This window comes from Vombatus ursinus, unplaced genomic scaffold, assembly GCF_900497805.2.
Source record: "Vombatus ursinus unplaced genomic scaffold, bare-nosed wombat genome assembly UNPS02005659.1, whole genome shotgun sequence".
Taxonomy (NCBI): Eukaryota; Metazoa; Chordata; class Mammalia; order Diprotodontia; family Vombatidae; genus Vombatus; species Vombatus ursinus.
In genome coordinates this window covers 19,611,985-19,633,332 of record NW_020945437.1, presented here as the reverse complement: position 1 = coordinate 19,633,332, position 21,348 = coordinate 19,611,985, and the positions used below count along the sequence as shown (strand labels likewise).

The 21,348-nt window shown below is 43.0% G+C and overlaps 1 protein-coding gene across 4 annotated transcripts in view; it reads left to right on the top strand.

Moving 5' to 3' along the window:
* The window catches only part of CAPN5 (calpain 5), a 202,145-nt gene that overhangs the window by 135,393 nt on the left and 45,404 nt on the right, over positions 1–21,348 (top strand). For all 4 annotated transcript variants that reach the window (XM_027848186.1, XM_027848184.1, XM_027848185.1 and 1 more), the window contains one exon: positions 1,880–2,011. In XM_027848186.1, the coding sequence (XP_027703987.1) occupies positions 1,880–2,011 (132 nt within the window). The remainder of the gene's footprint in view (positions 1–1,879; positions 2,012–21,348) is intronic.

Below are 21,348 nucleotides of genomic sequence, written 5' to 3'. Positions count from 1 at the left end.
GCTTTCTGATTCATTAGCGTTAATTAAGCACTTTAATTAATTAGTATTAGTTAAGCAACTCGCTGTTGGGAAGAGACCAAATTTTGCTAAGACTTGGTCCCTGCCCTCTGAGCTGTGCCTAGTAAGGTAGTTGAGAGACACACACAGATAACTTTAATACCCAATAGTACATGGTAAGTGCATTCAAGAGATACAAAGTACTATGTGAAAGCAGCACACTTGTTACGGTGTTGAAGAATTTACCCAGAACTCTGTAATTTCTCCTTAATCAAGGCATATCTTTCTTTTCTTTTTTTTTCTTTTTTTCTTTTTTATTTGTTTAGGCAGTTGGGTTAAGTGACGTGCCAGGGTCACACAGCTAGTAAGTGTCAAGTGTTTGGTCTGAGGCCACATTTGAACTTAGGTCCTCCTGACTTCAGGGCCGGTGGTCTATCCACTGCACCACCTAGCTGCCCCTTATATCTTTATTTCTTACAGCTGTTAAGGGAAGCAGCTTTTCCCCAGACTGCAGCAGGCTGAATATATCTTTTCCTTTGAAGAAACAAAAAAATGTCAAATGAGAAAAGTACCAAATAGGCAAGATAAATGAAGTTATACAAAGTTTGGAGGTTAATGGAGATATACGAAGTAGATCAGGTAAATGGAGGTATGCAAAGTAGAACCAGTGATTCTCAGCAGCTGTGTGGAAGTTTTAAAATATTTGGAGAAAAGGGTAAGATATTAGTAGATAGTTGATTGTAAAAATTTATACAAACCTTTTCATAGTTTGGCCTGAAGGCTGTTAGGTGTCCTACAGTCATTCAGCATAGGAGTATCTAGTCTACCCATCTTTGCAGTAATACCAAGTTTTCAGAAGCACAGCAAAATAGTAGACCTAGAGTCCTGATTTGCTGATTCCATTCTAGGCTGTAAATTCAATGAGGGTAGAAACTATGTCTTATTTAAACTTTGTTCTCCCCCATCAGAAGGCACACAGCAGATACTTAATAAATATATGTTTTTGAAGTGAATTCTTGCAGTGATTTGCTCAATCCATTAATATACAATTAATTACAATTATTGGTAAGTCAAGTGTCAGTTTATAGTATCTCACATGTTTGGGCAGTGGTAAAGAAAGAATCCAACTACATAGGGTGCCTTAAGGGCAACCAGGAAAGATAAGACCTGGAAAGTTATGTTGGATCCTGATTGTGGCTGATCTTTTAATTCCTGGCTATGGGGTTTGTATTTTATCAGGTAGCATTAGGGACCCAGTGAAAGTTCTTAAGCAGAGAAATGAAAAGGTCATCTTTATTTCTTGAGATGATGATTCAGGCAGTATGTGAAGAATGGATTTGGAAAATGGTAAGAGACTGGAGGCAAGGACACAGTCTAGGTATGTGATGATGAGAACCTGACATGGAGTAGTGGCAATGGGAACAGAAAGGAGGGGGCTGGAGTGACACTGTGGAAGAAGTCACAAGGTTAGTGATTGGCTGTAAGTAGAAAGGAGAGGGAAGAGTCGAAGAGAATTGCAGGGTTCTAAGCCTGGGCGACTGGAAGAATGGTGCCGATAACCCCAATGGAGATGCTGGGAGGGTGAATGTATTTTGAGGGAAAGATGACTTCAATTTTGGACAGTTGTGAGGCGGTGGGTGGAATAGATGGAATTAAGTCAGAGATAATAGGAAATGAACAACTAGAGCTTGGGGAACATCAAGACCTGAGATAAGAGGTTTTGAGGAGTGAGCCTCACTGCTGCTGAGTGTCATGGGTTCTCCATACTTCCATTTTTCACATGTGCACTATAGAAATGGGGCGTTGAAATTTGTTTATGGGTTGGTAGCAATAATTTTTTTTCTTTCTCTCATGTTATTTATTTTTCTCTTGTTTCTTGTAGGATATCTGTGAGAACCCTCGCCTCTTTGTGGATGGCATCAGTTCTCATGACTTGCACCAGGGCCAGGTGGGAAACTGTTGGTTTGTGGCTGCCTGCTCAGCTCTGGCTTCGAGGGATTCCTTGTGGCAGAAGGTAAGGTGGTCTGCTGAGAATGTGCCTGGGCTCGTTTCCTGAAGAAGTCTTAGCATGCAGCTAAGCTGTGGAGATAGATAGATAGACAGACAGACAGACAGATAGATAGAGGAAGGGGGAAGGGAATTATCATTTATTTAACACCTATTGTGTGCCAGGCACTGTACTAAGTGCTTTACAAATTTACAATATTATCTCATTTGAACCTTACAATAACTCTGTGAGGTAGGTGCTGTTATTATGCGATTTTACAGTTGAAGAAACTGAAAGAAGTTGAGTGACTTGCCCAGAGTCATCCTGCTAGGAAGTGTCTGAGGTCGGATTTGAACTCAGGTCTTCCTGAGTCCAGGCCCAGTACTCTGTCCACTACACCACCAGATGGATAGCTACACCTTAGCTTAGAAAGGCCAAGGTCTCCCACTGCATCCTGGGCCATCTCCAGTCATCCTGATGAATACCTGGCCACTGGACCCAGATGGCTCTGGAGGCGAAAGTAAGGCTGGTGACTGCACAGCCCTCCCTTATTCAAATCCAATTCATTTGCAAGTCATGTCATCTTCTTCCTGTTGTCATGGCCCTCTTTGAGAATGAAGGACAAATCACAACCACACACACAAGATGGATAGATAGCTAGATGATGGCTAGATAGAAGGATGGATGGATGGACAGATAATTTATTGAGCTGTTACTATTGGTCCAAGTGTTGGGGGGGGGTGATACAAAAACAAGGAAACAAAATAGTCCGCACTCTCAAAGAACTTACATACTAATAAAGGAAGACAAAACAAAAAGGAAGGCAAGGGAGTAGTTGGAGGGGAGGAAGGTACCCACGAGGGAAAAAGATAGCTGGTGTGGAGGCAGAGCAGATCAACGAATGAGCAGGGAGTGAGGAGCGCAATAAATCTTTTTTTATATATAATTTTTTATTAATTTATTTTAATTTATCAACAATCACTTCCATAAGCTTTTGAGTTTAAAATTTTTCTCCCCCTCCATCCCTGCCTTCCTCCCCAAGATGGTGCACAGTCTGATATAGGCTATACATATACATTTCCTATTAAACATATTTTCACATTAGTGATGTTGTACGGAAGAATTAGAACCAATAGGAGGAAACACCAGAAAGAGGAAACAAAACACAACAGAAGAAAAAAATAGCAAATAGTGTGCTTCGACCTGCATTCAAACTCCATAGTTCTTTCTTTGGATGTGGATAGCATTTTCCATCATGAGACCTTTGGAGATGTCTTAGATCCTTGTATTGCTGAGAAGGGTTAAGTCTATCAATATCAGTCATCACACAACGTGGCTGTTAACTGTGTACAACATTCTACTGTTTCTGCTCACTTCACTCAGCATCAGACCATATGAGTCTTTCCAGGTTTTTCTGAAGTCTGCCTGTTCATCATTTCTTATAGCACAATAGTATTCCATTACATTCATATACCACAACTTGCTCAGCCACTCCCCAATTGATGGGCATCCTCCCGATTTCCAATTCTTTGCCACCACAAAAAGAACTACTATGAATATTTTTGTTCATGTGGGTCCTTTTCCCATATGTATGATCTCTTTGGAATACAGCCCTAGAAGTGCTATCAGCTCAATAAATCTTGCCTGGGCCTGACCTTCAATGCAGAATGAGTGAATGCAGAGTTTGGATGTGGTGAGATATTTGGGAGACAGCTTTGTACAGGGAAAGAAAGCTTGCTGAATTTGGACTCAGAGGTTCTAATCCTGGCTCTTTTGCCAGGGCAAGTCTCTTAACCTTTCTGGGCCAGACTTAAGAGGATAAAATAAGATCATGTTTGTAAAGCAATAGAAATGCTAGCTAAGTAGTTAGTATGGAAATGTTATAAGGAAAGGCAGCTCCATAGAGTCGACATTGGAATCAGTCGGTCAATAAGCATTATTAAATGCCTGCTGTGTGCCAGGTGTTGGGGATACAAAAAATGGCAAATGACAGTCCGTCCCTGCCCTCAGGGAGCTTACAATCTAATGGGAATGACAATAAGCAAACAATTATGTACAAACAAGTTATATTACAAGTTAACTAGGAAATAACCTTTTAAGACTTGACCATGGCATGTCCTAGCTATGGAACCCAAGGCTTATTTTTTCTGCACCCCAGTTTCACCCTCCATAAAACAGAGTTAATAATACTTGCGATTGAGAGCTATGATGGTGTAGTTAATACTCAGGTTCAAGTCCTGTCCCCAGCATATACTGACTCTGTGATCCTGGACAACTTGTTTGACCTTTTTTCTAAACCTCAGTTGCCTCCCCTGTAGGACAAGGAGAGAAATAGTCATATTAGGTGCCTTAGGGTTATTGTAAGCAAAGTGCTACAGAGACGTGAGCTGCTGTTATTATTCAAAACAAAGGAAAGCTGGGATTTCACTTGTGTTGTGTGTTGAAACTACAGGGTGGCACTAATCATTGTCACAGATTTTAGACTTTAGAGACCATGTAGCCCAAGCTTCCTATTTTACAGATGAGGAATCTGAGATGTCGAAAGGTGAAGTGATGAAACTTCATTAATATTATAATAATTGCAATATGGAGAAAAAAGTAGAGATTCAGAATGACAGGGGCCTATTGTCCCTCAGGGATAAGTGGATTTTAGCATGTTTCTGGAAAATGGCACAGGCTCATAAAGTCCAAGAGGGCGTGGATTTCAGATAGAACTGTCCTGCTCACACACGTACCTATTTCAAGGTGCTGTGAGCTTGAGCTTATCTAGAACCTCATTTACCAAGGAGAAAGATAGATTAAGGGAGGAGTGTCTATGGAAACTTAGGAACATATTGGTCATTATGTGAGCATTTTCAAAAATCATAGAGGTGGAGAGTGACTATTCCAAACATTTGGAGTTCTTTCCTTTGATTCAGTCCATTGTTGCCAAGGAAATGTGCTATCATGACAAGAGCCCTGAATTTGGAGTTGGAGGACTTTGTTTTAAATCTCTGCTGTGGTACTTACTACCTTGTGTGATTTTGTGCAAAGGACTTAAAATCTCTGGACCTCAGTGTTCTTCATCTGTAAAATGGGGTGGGATCGATGAAATGATCTCTGAGGTCGCAATCCACCACCATCCTAAGTTAACAAACATTTATGTGTTTGCTATGTGCAGAGCACTGTTTCCTTACTGTGCCTTCAAAGACTGAAAGATGGGGAAATGTTTGCCTTTTGAATGAAAAAAGATAATCCAGGTTTCATGTTGGGAAACAGAGATAACTTAGGGGACTTTTTTCCCTCTTTTGTTTCTTATGGCCTCTTTTTTTTGTTTTCCTTCCTATTTTGTTTTCTTCTGGCCTCTGTTCCCAGAAGAGTTGTGGAAAGGGGGTTCCCCCAGAAAAGAGACCTGAAACCTTTGGGTGCCTGCTTTAGTGCTCATACGCAAGCAGAAAAGTGACAAGATTCCATAAGGGAATAATACTATAACAAGAAACTGAGAAACTAGCAGAGCATTTTGACTCTTAACAGAGAGAGATCACTCAAAGTTCATCCACCACCTGTTGAAGCTGCCAGAGCACCATGTCTGCTCCCTAAGAAGGCTGCTTTAAGATTGTCAGAATGAGTCGCAGGGAGCATTCAACTTTAGATTGGTGAGAAACAAGATGAAAGTAAATGGTGATTGATTACAGTGAAGGAATAGTGAGGACGTACCTATTTGTTCCCAGGTGTTCATATTTCCTTTAATTTTCCCCTATAATTATGTACCAGTGTAGTAAATTATAGTAATTAGTTGTACTGGTTAATATTTAGGTTCAGGCTGTTAGCAAAAGAAAGATAAGCCAGTAGTAAAACACGTACAGCTCTTCCTCTTACCAGCCTGGCCATTCACCTGGTGGTACCATCGTCCACTTGGTGGCAGTATAGTTCAGTCAAAAGCAAAGTACCTAATAAGAAGTAAACAACCTGTTGAAACGTGGCTTTACAAAGCCAAATTCAATTCAGTATTTTTTAAGCACCTACTATGTGCAGTCTACTCCCCCTAGCACTTTTAATGATGTGTATGTATAATGAGTATAGGCAATACAGTGCCTGTATTCAGGGAGCTTACAATTCAGTAGAAGATACACACACACACACACACACACACCCCCCCCTATAAGCTAGAATGTAATAGGTAACCTTTGTTAGGTTGTAGGGCAGGGAGGGATCACTAGGAGAATAGATAGGAGTTTATGAAGGAGCTAATACCTAATTGGACCTGAAAGGAAAAGGAGTTTAGTGGGTAGACCTGCCGATCAAGTGTCTATTGCAGGCGTGGGATTGGTACGAGTATAGAGGTACGGAGGAGAAAGAGGGCAGGACAAGCTCTAGTCCAATTTGAGTCATCCAGTAGTGAAAAGATACTAGGTCTTTTTGTTGTGAGATCTGAGTTCAACAAGTTTAAGTCTTAGTTCCAACTTTTAACTCAATAGATGACTGATCCTGCCCTGGGATTTTGGACTCCTTAAAACTCAAGTTTCCTTATTTGTAAAATGAGGTTAATGATACTTATACCACCACCCACCAAACGAGATGGTGAAGGTTCAATGGAAATGTGAGCATTGGTCAAGCAGAGGAGTGATATGCCAAAAAGTTGTATGTCGGGGAGATTAATCTGGTGGCAGTCAATAAGAGGCATTACATTTTCGAGTCTCAGAATTGAAGAAATTCATCATACCTGAATAGAAATTTACTTTATAGTATCTGATATGGTCATCCATTCTCCCTCTGAAGACTTCCAGCCATGGGAAATTCACTACCTCTCAGGGCTTCCCATTCTATTTTTTTAAAAAATTTCCTTTAAAAAAATTATGAATTTGACAGACGTGAACATTTCCTTATACAAGAAAAAAATATTTTAAAAAATTACATGAAATTATAAATCTTTTATATACTGCTTAGGATTTTTAAAAAGTATATATTAAATTTAATGTCAATACTTCTCCGTTTGTCCATGCACCCTTCTGAAATTCCTTGTGCTATCTTCTGTGTGTTTTTAAAAATGTTTCATTGGACCTTCTTTTTTCTTTTCTTCATCTCTCAAACGCTCTTTCCCCCCTCCCCTAATAAAAGCCTTCTCTTATAGGCTATTCCATTTTAAGATACCTTTAATAGTTAGGAACGTTTTCCTTCATTCCCTCTTCCTTCCTTCCTTCCTTCCTTCCTTCCTTCCTTCCTTCCTTCCTTCCTTTCCTTTCTTTCTTTCTTTCTCTCTCTCTCTCTTTCTTTCTTTCTTTCTTTCTTTCTTTCTTTCTTTCTTTCTTTCTTTCTTTCTTTCTTTCTTTCTTTTTTATTAAGGTTAAGTGACTTGCCCTGGGTCATACAGCTAGTAAGTATAAAGTGTCTCAGGCAAGATTTTAACTCAGTTGCTCCTAACTCCAGGGCCAGTGCTCTATCCATTGAGCTACCTAGTGGCTCCCTTTCATTCCCTCTTGAAATCACCTTTCTGCAATATTTGCCCCATTGCTTCTAACTCTGGGGGTCAAAATGAATTAAATCTAATTTTTCTTCCATAGGACAGCCCTTTAAAGCCCTTGGAGACAGAATTATAGACTGTTAGAGTTGAAAGGGGCCTTTGAAATTATTTAATTCAACCCTTTCATTTTACTGTTGACGAAAAAGGCAAATGACTGGTTTACTGTCATGTGTCTAGTAAGTGGCAGGACCAGGATTTGACCCCCAGGTCTGCTGACTCTCAAGTCCAGTATTCTTTCTACTCTGCCAACTGAGTGAGACTGGATAGAGGTGGGGTAGAGATCAATAAGAGCTTACTCAATCCTCGCATAAAAATGCCTTTGGATTCACTATAGAACTAATTAATTCAGCATTTAATGAACAACTAACTATGTCAGTTGCTGAGGGAGACACATAAAAACATAGGTCCTGCCCTCAAGGAGTTTACAATGTAATAAGAAAGATAAGACATGGATACAAATACCATGGTAGAATGTTTTATGGGTCCTAGTAGAAGAACAAACAAAGCCTTGTTGGAGTTAATAGATGGAGAGATTATTTATAGCTGAAGGGTTAGTGGGATCAGGGCATGATTGCTGGAGGAGGAGTCACTTTAGCTGGGCCTTGATGGATGGGTTCAAAATCCAGTGGGCAGGATCGGGAGAGTAAGGCTAATTTAGGCACAGGGACAGTGCGAGCCAGAGGCCATGAGTAGAATTCACTGGAGTGGCGGGGGAATAGGATGGGGGATGGACGGGAGATAATGCTGTTTGGTGTCGGTTTAGAATGGACGGAAGTAATGGGAGATAAGAAATGTTGGGTCCAAATGTTAGGCCTTGAATGCCAGCTTAGAGAATCTGGACTTTATCATTTAGGCAATCAAGTGTCATTGAAGAGTTTGGAGCAGATGGGTATGTAATTAGAATAGGGGTTCAGGAAGCTCGCTCTGGCAGAGTGCGCAGGAACCATTGAGGGGTGTGTAAACTACAGTTTTTTTTTTTCTGTAGCTGACTATTGCCTTGTTGTGTGTTCTTGTGATGCTGCTGGTCAAAGAGAGGGGTTTGGATTGTGGCCAATGGAACAGGGAAAAGCTGGTCTATGGACCACGCATTTCCTGTATTTTTGTTTCTTCTGAAGCCTAGCCAGAATGTTTGGGGGTTTGGAATATTTACAGGCTTCAGCCTGAACAGGGCCTGAATTCAAGGTGTAGGGACACAGGAGAAGTGTGTGGAGGAGAGTTACATGGACTTTCTTTAGAAGCACTGGCCATGAGCCCAGATTTCAGCTAGTTCAGTTTGGTGAAAGCAGCATTGAACTGGGTAGTTTCCCTCTCTGGGCCTCAGTTTTAAACATCCTGTTCTATGTCCTAACTTTCTATATTCTAAGGGGCTTTCCAGTTCTAACATTATGTGTTCTGAGGTCCTTCCCAGCTCTGACATTTCTGTGTTCTAAGGTCTCTTTCAGCTCTGACATTCTATGTTCTAAAGCCCCTCCCAGTTCTGATATTCTGTATTCTGAGGTCCCTTCCAGCTCTGAAATTCTATGTTCCGCGAACCTTCCCAGTTCTAACATTCTGTATTCTGAGGTCCTTCCTGGCTCCGACATTCTATATTTTAAAGTCTTTTCCAGCTCTGACGTTCTATGGTTTCTCAGTCCTTTTAAGGCACTAGTCTGATCAGGGCATCCCAGAGCAACATTTCCTTCCTGCCTGGAGCCCAGTAATCTGGGAAGAATCTCTCTCTCTCTCTCTCTCTCTCTCTCTCTCTCTCTCTCTCTCTCTCTTTCCCTTCCTTCCTTTTCTTTCTTTCTTTCTTTCTTTCTTTCTTTTGTTCTTTTTCTTTCCTTCTTTCTTTTTTCCTTCCTTTCTTCCTTCCTTCCTTCCTTCCTTTCTTTCTTTCTTTCTCTTTCTTTCTTTCTTTTTCTTTCTTTCTTTCTTAACTTGTGACCTGTTAAGAAAGTATTCTTGCCTAGAAACCCTCTATAGTGCCATCACACATCTGCCTGGAAGGCCCAGAGAAACTGTGTCTGTCTCCTATGCAAGACATCATAGTGTAATAGAAAAAACTATGAACTTGAACCCAGAAGACAGTTAGGTTCAAATCCCTCTGCTGATACTAGCTGTGTGAATGTGGGCAAGTCACCTGACGTCGCTCAACCTAAATTTACTAATCCAGAAGTATGAGAATAATAATACTGATGGTGTCTCTTTGTAGGGTTGTTGTGAGTTGCCATAGGAAATCAGGTACATAAAATGCTTTACCAACTTTAAAGTGCTATATAAATATGTGATTATGTGGTGAGCTAAGCATTCTGGGTTTCCAGGTCTATCTCCCCTTCCTGCACTATGGCTGATGTTAAGCAAGTAGCTTTCCCTCTCTGTGCCTCAGTTTACCTGTTGTGAAGCATTTTTATGAATGGCCCAGAGCCAGGATGCTTGGGGATTTTTAAGCATTTAAAACCATTCACCAAAACTCCAGGCCACACAGTTTGGGAAGAGGGACCACACAATGACAGAATAAACACTGTAGCTTTCAGACTAGTCTCAGGGAGTTAGGAGTTATGCTGCCAAAAGGATCAGGCTCTTTAGAGAGACGCTGCATTTCCTGATCTGTTTTTTGAGAATGTGGGGATGGGGTAGGAGGAGGAGGAAGACTTCATATGTGCTCATTGTGGAAGAGATTGCTGTCCTTCCAGTGACCAGAAGAGGGCGTCATGATGGAAGGGGAGACCGCACTGGCCTCCAAGTCAGGAAATAGAGCTTTGCCACTTAGTAGCTGGGTGATTTTGGACAAGTCTCTTCCCCGTCTTTGAACCAGTTTCTTCATCTGAAAATGGAGAAAATCCTACTTGCACAACCCCAAGGGACTTCCTCAGGAAAACGGACTTTTGTGAACTACCAAGTGCTGTAGAGATGGGAGGCATCACCACTGGCTCCCTACAGCCCACAGAAGAAAGCACAGCCTCCTCTGCTCATCATTCATGGCCTATCACAAACAACTCTTACACTACCAACTATTATTACTTTGTCTCATCTCGTATTACTCCCTTCCGTGTGCTCCGTGATCCAGTTAAAGTGACTTACTCGTTGCTTCTGAATCACCTCCATATTTTTTGATCAACCTGTTCCCTGTGTTTGAAATACCCTACTGCCTCCTTTTTGCTTAGTGGCATCCTGCTCATGCTTTGATGTTGTTCGGTTGTTTCGGTCGTATCTGCTTCTCTGTGACCCCATTTGGGGTTTTCTTGGCAGAGATACTGTGGTGGTTTGCCATTTCCTTCTCCAGCTGATTTTACAGATGAAGAAACTGAGGCAAATAGGGTCAAGTGACTTGTCCAGGGTCACTGGTAAGTGTCTGAGGCTAGATCTGAGCTCAGATCTTCCTGACTCCAGGCCTGGCACTTGATCCACTGTGCCACCCAGCTGCTCTCATGTTTGGATACCCACATTCAAATTCTACCTCCTCTGGGAAGCTTTCCCTGAGCCCGCGTTAGAAAGACTAAGAGCAACTGATGCCTCATGTAACATGTTCACTGTGCCTCTCTAATGTACGAATGTAATATTGTGCATTATGTAGTTTGTGTCATGTCCTATACCTCTGCTAGAATGTGAGAGCTCCCTGAAAGCACTGACTGATTTATCTGAATTTACATTTTGTCTCAGACACTTACTAGCTGAATGCCTTTGAGCGAGCAAAGGATTTAAGCTCTCTGTGAGGGTGTTGGATTCAATGGCCTCTGAGCTCCCTTCCAACTAAATCTATGATGGAGTTCTGTGCTGTGTGGACAACATAGCTGTTTGCTGAATTCATGGAGCTGAATATTCTGGCCATATTCTTCCTGTTTCTGGCAGGGCAGTTTCCTCTCTGTCTTTTTGGCAGCCACCCAAGTTTCACCTCTTCCATGAAGTCTATTCCAATGTCACCAGTAAGAGACTACGATGAATATGGCATGGGGGAGAGGTGAGGGGACACCATGTATTGGAGTCTGAGTCAGGAGTTCTGGATATGATATTTATCCTTTCCGTAACTTGTTTGGATGTAATTGTTTGTGTGTTGTTTCTCCCTCCCTCCTCCCCTGTCCTCCCTTAGGCTATGAGAAGGCAGGGGTGGTGTTTTTGCCTTTCTTTGTGTCCCTGGTAGGCGCATAATAACACAAAGCTGTGTGACCGTGGGAAAGGCAAAGCCTGTTTCCCCAATGGCATCCTTTGCCTCACAGGGTGCTTTGAGGAAAACGCCTTGCAAATCTACAAATAAAAATGGGAGCTAATACTCAGTACTTCGTAAGAAGAGCCCAGGGTGCCACTATTTCTTTCCATAGAGAGCAGATTTAAACCAGTGGCTCTCTGTGAACAAGAGACACTTTTTTTTCTCCGCTGGAGGGAATGTTTTGGGGACAGGAAGACTGACTGTCACAGACAGAAAAAGTCCAGTTTTCATGATTTTTTAATGCCTTTGTAAGTGGTGCCCTCCAGTGGTGTGCTGTGGAAGCAAAGCTTTTTATTCTGCAAACGGGCAGCCTATGGAAAGTCTGTTGTTACTGTAGGACCTACAGCTGGAAAGAGGCCCACTACAGCATGCTGCTTCTTAGTGGGGATTTAATAAATGGTTACTGATTGATTGATTGATTGATTGAAAGCATAGGGTTGATTAACTTAGAGGAACTCAATCTTCCTGGAGCAAAAGGACTCACAGCTTTCCAGGGATCCATGCAGGGGTATGCTAGAGGCTATATCATGCTGAGCCGATTATTAAATTTTCAATGTGAACATTTATACCTTGGAAATTATAAAATGCTGCAAAACAGGGCAATTGATTTATTGTTTTACTGAATGTCTGGACATAAAAGGGTGATGGAGAAAATGTTAATAATGGAGATTAGACTTTAAAGCATGTCATGTGCATATTTCCCCACCAGAGAGCCAGTTGTTAAATATTTACTAGCACATTGATGGATCCATTTGGGGTTTCATCCTTGTGGGAGCTCCCTTCGCCAAGGCAGATCATGGTTCTTCCAGGACTTAGTAGATAGTCTATGAGTTACTGTGACTTTCTTCCTAATATACTTATCCTTACAATTTTTAGCATCTTTGAGCCTTGCTAGGCTAGCCTGTGACAAAACACAGAGTCCGTTGGCAGGCTTTTCTCTATTTGAAGAACATCCACCATCATGGGAGTCTGCCAGGGCTTGTGTTCCTTTGACATGAACTTCAAGGAGCCCAAGGTCACCTCCATGCCATAATAAGACTTGAGCTATTCGGCCCTGTAGGTATAGGAGAATAAGATTAGGTGATTAGGTTTTATTGTTAAGTGGTTTGGTATAGAGGATTAATTGGAGGAGCTAGGGATTTTGAGGAGCCTGGAGAAGAGATTATAGGGGACATGATAGTTACCTTAAATTATCTGAAAGTCTGTCATAGGGAAGAGGGATTAAACTTGGTTTGCCTGGCCCCAAAGGATAGGATCAGGACTAACCAGAGGGAAGTCACAGGAAAAATAATTCTGGATCAACACAAAGGAGAACTTTCTATCAACCTAAGCTGTTCAACAAAGTAATGTACCCTCCTTGAGAAATACTGAGCTCCCCATCACTGGAAGTGTTTGAGCAGAGAGGCTGGATGGTCTCCCGACAGGCGTGTTATGGGGGGAAATTCCTTCATTGAGAGGGAGGATGGGTTAGATGGGGAATTGGCCATCTGCTAAAGCCTATGAAAAGATTGTTTCCCAGAATCATGTTTTTTGCCTATATTCATAGTGAAAGGAAATGCTAAATTTCAACTAGAAGTTAGTGAAAATAAAGACAGAATTTTTTTCCTGATCCCAAGAAATCTATCCATGAACTTGTTGGAGATATATGATCATCAGGCTAGATGCCCTCTGAGGTCACTCCCAGATCCTCACACCTAAGCTAGTATAGGAATTCAGGAGTGGGAGAGAGGTCATTGTTGGCCAGTGTAGTTGGGGGGCAGCTCCCCAGAGGTTCTGGGTCAAGGTTCATTTCCATAATGCTGGAGTGGCACCTAAAATTTACTAAGCACTTTCCACTCAAGGAGAAGTGCAATGATTTATCTGTTATTTCACATAGAGCTGGAGGTAGGATTTCAACCCATCTCCTGGCTCTGAGCCGGTGCTCCTTCCACTACTTCACAAAGGAAAAGGAGAAACGAGAGACCAGGTAAATGGAATAGAAAGTAGCAGCTCATATCTATCTTCTGCAAGAGGCCTTGTCTTCCCCCACCCCTAATCCCAGATGCTAGTGCCTTCCCCTGTTGAGATTACCTTCCCTCTGCTCTATATAGATCTAACAGGTTGTATTTATTTATATGTTGTCCCTCCTATTGGAATATACGTTTCTTGAGGGCATAGACTGACATCCTACCATCTAATATCCCTTCCAGTTCTCCTGTTCTAATTGATATTCCATGTTTTAAGAGCCTTTCCAACTCTAACATTCAATTTTATGATGGCACAATGATAAATAAGAAAAATAAAGATGATCTCTGCCCTCAAGGAGCTTACAGGCTGATGGAGGAAGACTGTATACAAAAGGAAGCTGAAAAGGCTGGGGATGACACCAAAGGTGTCTGTTGGCGTGACGATAATGGTGGAGTGGAAACCAAGCAGAACAGCTGACGGCAAGTGAAGAGATGGCTGGGATTTTGAGCTCTCTACCGAGGAAGATGATGATGGGAGTTTTTTGCTCTGCCCTCTAGCCCTCCAATCAGAGGAGCGGAAGCAACTGAGGGTACTGATGAGATTTGAGTACCAAAGCTGAAGCAGTCTCCATGATGATGACCTTCCTGGTGATGAGCTTATTCTGAGGGTGGGATGATGATGATGATGATGATGATGATGATGATGATGATGATGATGATGATGATGATGATGATGATGATGATGATGGTGGTGGTGGTGGTGATGGTGATGATAATGACGACGATAGGAGGAGGAGAGGTCAAACCAAGCAGAGAAGCTTGTAGTAAATGAAGAGAAGAAAACAAGTTGGGGGGGGGGGGAGGGGAAGGAAGACAACACGTAAAAGGAACCTGGAGAGCCAGGAGTATAGCCTGGAGAGGAATGAAGACATGACTGGCCTGGGCAGCTTCCTTAAAGTAGAGGTTCTGGGAGGAAGTAGTCGATCAGAAAGAGAGGCCAAATGTGTGAAGTCCAAGGGGTGTGTGAGCTTCTAGGGGTTTTGATGACTCCAGAAAGTCAGGATTGCAGTCTGGAGAGGAACAGAGACCTAGATTAACTAGGAGTTAATGGGCTTGTTTTCTAGTGGAATGCTGATATTAACTTCATGTGGGATTTTTGGCACTTGAATCTGGATTGAGACTGGGAACAAGTCAGGGCTCACTGGAGACCAGGTCAGGATGTGGGGGCAAGGTCAGAGCCTTATGTCAAGGTCATGCTCAGCCAACATCAGGATTTTTTCTGCCTGGGATCATTGTCAGAGTTCAGTATACAGCTGGGGTTAGGGCCTAGTTTGGGACCAAAGTCCCAGAGCTCGGTTGTGAGACTGACTTTGGAGGTGAAACTGAGTCTGAATTCAGGGCTCGTTCAGTGTAAGAACAGAGTTAAAAGGGCATTCATTTCAAGGAAATAGCAGAAAGGCAAAGCGGCCCCATTTTACAGATGAGACAAGTAAAAGGTAGAGGCATTAAGTGACTTTCCTACCCCAACAAAGATGGAAATCAGTTCTTTTGCCTCAGCCCTGTTTTTAAGGGCTTCTAATCACAGTCCCAGAAAAACAAATCCATAACTTCGTAGTCACCAGATGCAGACAACATAGACCTTGGACTCTCATCAACATACATAGAGCAGAAGATAAAGTGGAGGGGGCCTGGGTATGAAACTGTTCCAGGGTAGACATGCCGATATATCTTTGGTTCTCATCTGCATAATTTGATTGTTTCTTTTGTGCCAGAAGCTGAGTGACTCTTGGCTTCCCCCTATGCAGCTGCTGCTGATGTCATGGAGTGGGAGCCTGGGGCTGGGGAGGGAGGGAGGCAGGGTGCCTGGTGGACCTAGAACAAATATGTGACATCACCTTCACTCCTCACATCTCATAGGCTCCTGGTTCTCGAGCTGGAAAGGACCTCGCAAGGTGCCTCATTCATCCCCTTCATTTTATAAAGTAACTGGGACCCAGGGAGATTGGGTGACTGTTCTAACGTGTCACGTGGGTGGTAATCTTCTGAGGTGGGGTAGTCTGACTCCAGAGATATCAGACTTTCTTCCTCTCCAGGCTGCACTCCTGACCCTCTCACATTAGTATTCTCCCTCTCTCTCCGCCCCCCCCCCCCTTCAGCTTCCTTTTATGTGTCTTGCCTCATTAGAAAGTAAAGTCCTTGGGGGCAGAGATTGCCCTCTGCTTGGATTTGTATTTCTCACCCTTAGCACAGGACCTGGCACATAGGAAGCCTTAGTAAATGTCTGATGACTTATCTTGACTTGACTGGATTTGCCCTGCTTAGACCCAGAGACCAGAGGCAAGAACTAGACACGATGGGGAGGAAGTTGCAAAGTCACAGATTTAGGCTTCATATAAAGAAACATTTCCTAATAACTAGAGCTTGGGACAGACATCACTGTATCTGGGGTCTTCTGTTTGGCATTTCAAGTGCCTTTTACAGTCTGGGCCTAACCCAGGCCTGCACAATCTGTGGCCCGCCAAAAGATGTCAGGAACACTTCTTCTACATCCCCCCCCCAAATCCTTTGGCATGCTCCCCCAGGTTGTGTAGGCCTGCCTTAATCTAACCTTTCCAACCTTATTCTTCATTCCTCCCCTTCACACAGTCTAAAGATCTGCCAAAATCCCCTTTTTGCTATTCCTTACACACAGGTCATGCCATCATTTCTCTCTATGACATTGCATTAACTGGTATATGCAATATTTTACACCTACAGTCTCTCTACTCCCTACCATCTTTCTGTTCTTTTCATTAAACTAATTAGCCTTGCTCTACCTTTGAACTTGTTGTTTGGTTGTTTCAGTCATGTCTGACTCTTTGTGACCCTGTTTGGGGTTTTCTTGGCAGAGATACTGGAGTGGTTTGCAATTTCCTTTTCCAGGCCATTTTACAGATGAGGAAACTGAGGCAAACAAGGTTAAGTGACTTGTCGAGGGTCACGCAGCTAGTAAGTGAGACCAGATTTGAGCTCGGGTCTTCCTGTCTCCAGTCTGTATCCACTGTGCCACCTGGCTGCCCACCTTTGGGCTATTCAGCTTAATCAAAAGAGCATTGAGGTTGGAGTTGGGAACTGTAGGTTCTACTCTGACTCTGAGTGAACTTGAACTAGTGGGGCTCAGTTTCCTCACTGGCAAGAATGGTTTCTAAGGAGCCTCCAGCTCTGATATTCTATGTCGTACAGTCTGAGGTGGCTTCTAGCTCTGACATTCTGTTTCCTGTTGTCTTAAGATGCCTTCTAGATCTGATGTTTCATGTTCTATAATCTAAAATGCCTTCCAGATCCGTTCTCTGCTCTCTGATCACACAGGGTTTTTAGGATGTTCTGTGTAGGGCCTTAAAGATATAAAATGAAGTTGAATAATTGCTCTGTTCCTCCCTAGACTCCATTACCCCCCTCCACCCCACCCCAGCTGATTGGGATCCTGGCAGAAGTTGGGAGCCTTCAGGGAACTCATTATCCCCAACTCCAACCTTCCCTGCTCACTGTCCTCTCTCCTGGCGGCTTGGGTGTGTTTGTTGCCACCCAACATTTTCCAACCTGGTTGCCTTCCTTAGGGAAAACCTCCTAAAATCCTTTATTATCCAGAGAAGGGGGTGTGGGTTCCAAAGCACACTTCTGCCCTACCAGACCAGTTCAGGTTGCTACCACATCTACTCTGGCAAATGTGACCATGTGGTTGATGTGATTAATGGACAGGCTGTGCATAGAGCTCAGTGTGTTATCAAATCCCACACATTCTAAAAGGCCAGTTCTTTCAGGAAGCCTGCCCTGACAACTCTGGCCCATCAGTCCCCTCTTTCTCTGACCCCTTACTACACTTACTGCCTCTGCCATATGTCTAGAAAATTACCAACCCCTGGTTTGTACATAGATTCGTAGATACTGCAGCCATAGTATGTATCAGAGCTAGAAGGGACGTCAGACCATGAATGTTAGATCCGGGAGGGACCTTAAAACAGAGAATGTTAGAATGTTAGAATCCCTCAGCTAGGGAAGGATCGGAGAACACGAAAGGGAGAACCAGGAGGCACTTACAGCAAAATATTGGGTCTTAGAACATATTGTTAGAATAGGAAGGAAAGCAATTTCAAGGTCATCTCATTCCTTCATTTTATAGGTGGAGAAACTGAAGCCCAGATAAGGAAAATTACTTGTCTCTCACTGCTTCATAAGTGTCAGGATTCTTTCCCCATATAGACTATAAGCTGATTGAAGGTTAAGAGGTAGTTTAGTAGGTACAGTCCAGGGAGTCATGGCTCTTTGGCAATCTGGTGAAGCCATGGCCCCCTTCTCAAGATAATGTTTTTAAATGAATGTCACAAACTACATAGGATTACAAAGAAAACCCATTATATTGAAATATAGTTATCAGATGTTTTTAAAAACAAATGCCTGGACCCTAGATTAGGAAACCCTGCTGCATACACATGGTCTTCATGATTTCCGGTGGCCGAAAATTTCAGCCCCCTCTGGGCAACCTTGGGATGAGCCTCTCTAAACTTAGCCAGGCTGGTCTTCAGACGAGAGGCAGCCAGTTTATCACTGGATTCGTATGTGAAACCTTTCCAGAGTGTTCCCCTGGCGTGAAATCAGAGAGCCCAGGGTACAGCTCCATCTCAGTGGAAGCTATAAACATGAACATTATTTAAAATGCAAGGACTTAGTGATTGTGGAACACTTTGGAATGCTATTCAGCCACAATCTTTCTATTCCTTCTCTTCCCACCTTCAAACTAGAGGTTGAAAGTTGGCTACACTCTCTGTTTTGAATTCAGTCTTTCAGTAAGACACATACTTTCTCTCCCTCTCCTGGCTCCCTCTCTCTGTCTCTCTCTATCCTTTCTTCTCTGTTTGTCTCTCTCTCTCCCTTTTCCTCCTTTCTTTGTCTCTCTCCTTCTTTTTCTCCTTTATTTTTTCCTCCTCTCTAATTTTTTCTGTCCCTCTATTTTTCTTCCCTCTTCCTTTCTCCTCCTTCTCTATCTCCTTCCTCTTATTTCCTCTCTTTGCTCCTTCCTTCCTTCCTTCCTTTTTTTTACCTCTCTCCCTTTCTGTCCCTCTTTTTTGCTCCCTTCTTCCCTTCTCTTCCTCCCTTCCCTTCTCTTCTCCTTAGTCCCTCCATCCTCTTCCTCTTCTATCTTTCTCCTTCCTCCTTCTTCCCTTTATCCCTTCCTCTTCCACTCGCTCCCTCTCCCTTTCTTGCTTTGGGCCTAGCTCCCCACACTATTCATCTGTTTACTATTTCCTCTTCTCTGGGGATACCCTGAAAGGATGTTGTTTGGGAAGTGGTTTCCGCTCAGAAGTGATCTGCCCACTGTTCTATCTCTCAGTACACATACTCACACACACACACACACACACACACACACACACACACACACACACACTCTCTCTCACCCCTCTCCCCCTCCCCCTCCCCCTCCCTGGGGTGTAGGACAAGACTCCTATCTCTAGGTGACAGACCTCACTTACACTTTTCTCTTAATGTTGAGGTTGTCTCTGAGGGTTTAATCAAACACAGAAGACAGTAGCAACCTACCATTTGGAACACTGTGGAGGAAATTAAGGCTCAGAGTTTTGAAGCATGTTCCCCAATGTCTCACAGCAGGTTTGTGGCAGACCGTGGTCTAAAAATCATGGTCCCAGGCCTTTTTTCTACCCCTTCTCCCTCCATCCCTTCTTAGAGCCTTCATATTTTTCTATAATTTCCTGGTGCTCATTAAATCACTGTGTGTCATAGTAGTAGCAGAAGAAAGAGAGATACATCCTGCCAGATAGGAAGAAAAGAATTTCACCCTGTGAAATCAAATATTCCCTGTTATCTCCATTGGGCATGGGTAGAAAAGACGGCTCCTAAGCTTTCCCAAGTATAGTAGCCCAAGTCCTAGACTAGGGGGCAGGGAGGTCAGGAGCCTTGGCTCTGCCACTAACTTGCTATATAAACACAGCCAGAGATGATCTCTAAGAGGTTTACAAATGATTGTTATTCTATGGTTCTGTGTTCTGTTTAGGAACAGGTCTAGACCTTGGAACCTGCTTCACCATAGTACCCAGGCCAGTACAATAGAAAAAGAGGCCTGAACCTTACAAGGCCTGGGGTCAAGAGCTGGATTTTCTACTTCCTGGAAAAGTTTCTACTCAGGGCTTCAACATCCTCCTGTATAGATTAGTGTTAATACATCTTACTCTATCTGCCTGACAGGAGAGGAATTTGCAATGCTTAAAGGGCTATAGAAATGGTCGTCATTCTTATTTTTTTCATCATCATTATTAAATGTCTCTCAGGATCGGCCCCATGTCCCTAACAGCTCACGTTGCTGTCGTTGATAGGAGATGGTCTAGGGGCCCCGAGCACAGCCTGGGGTAGGGTGATGGCTTTGCCCTACGTGACTTAACCTCAAAAAATTCAGGTAGGTGCCTTGAAGAGCTTCGCACGAAAACTATTACTGGAGCGACCAGCTCTGAATCTGCTAGAGACAGCATGGCATGGAACATTTGGATTTGGAGGAATCTGGGTTCACAATTCTGGTCATGCTCCTTAGTATTCCATTTGATTGAATTCAACAGGTGTTAACCTTAAGTGCCTACTACATGTGAGGCAATGTGCCAAAAGTTGAGGGAACAAAGACAGAAATGAAATAGTCCCTGCCCTCAAGGACCTTACAGTCTACTAAGGGGCTACAACACAAGTAAGATTGTTGTTCAGTCTTTTCAGTCATGTTGGACTCTTTGTGACCTCATTTCAGTTTTCTTGGCAGAGATACTGAAATGGTTTGCCATTTTCTTTTCCAGGCCATTTTACAGATGAGGAAACTGAGGCAAACAGGGTGAAGTGTGACTTGCTCAGGGTCACACAGCTAGTAAGTGTCTAAGGCCACATTTGAACTCAATAAGATGAGTCTTCTTGACTCCAGGGCTGGTGTTCTATCTATTGTGCCACCTAGCTGCTCCTACAATAAGTATAGTCCAAAGTGAACTTTGGAGGGAGAAGGCATTAAAAACTAAGAAAACCAGTGAAAGCTTCACAGATGGAGTGCTGTCTGAACTGAGCATTGAAGGAAGACAGGAATTCTGAAAGGTGGCAATGAGGAGGGAGTGCATTCTGGGTACTGGAAATGGAATGTCAAGGTCAGGAAATGACTGGAACATAGAGTTTTGCTGACAAATAGAGCATGATAAAGGAAATAATGTGAAATAAGGCTGTGGCAGGGGTGCAGGGGGGCAGATCATGGAGAGCCTTACACACCAAACTTATTTTACTAAGCTGAGGAATTTGTATTTTATTCCATGAACAGTAAGAAGTGTTTGAGCAGGGGAGTGGCATGTTCAGAACTGTGTCTTAGGAAAATGATTTTAGCACCTGAGTGGAGGATAGATTAGAGAGAGGACACAGAGACCAGTCAGGAGACTATTTCAGTGGTCCAGACAAGAAGCAAAAATACAGGGATGAGCACAGAGGCAAAACTGACCATGTTTGGTAAGTGATCAGATGAGATGAGTATCAGTAGGGGAAGGAAGGAAGGAAGGAAGATAAGGGAGGGAGGGAGGAAAGTGTTTGCTATCCTTGTTCTCTCAAGGAGCTTATATTCTAATGGGGATGAGACAAAACAGAAAATGCACATGGAGAGGTGGTGGGATGAAGATGCCCAGTGGGGGGACATGGTTTTTAAAGTTCAGAAAGTCAGGAACTGGCCCAG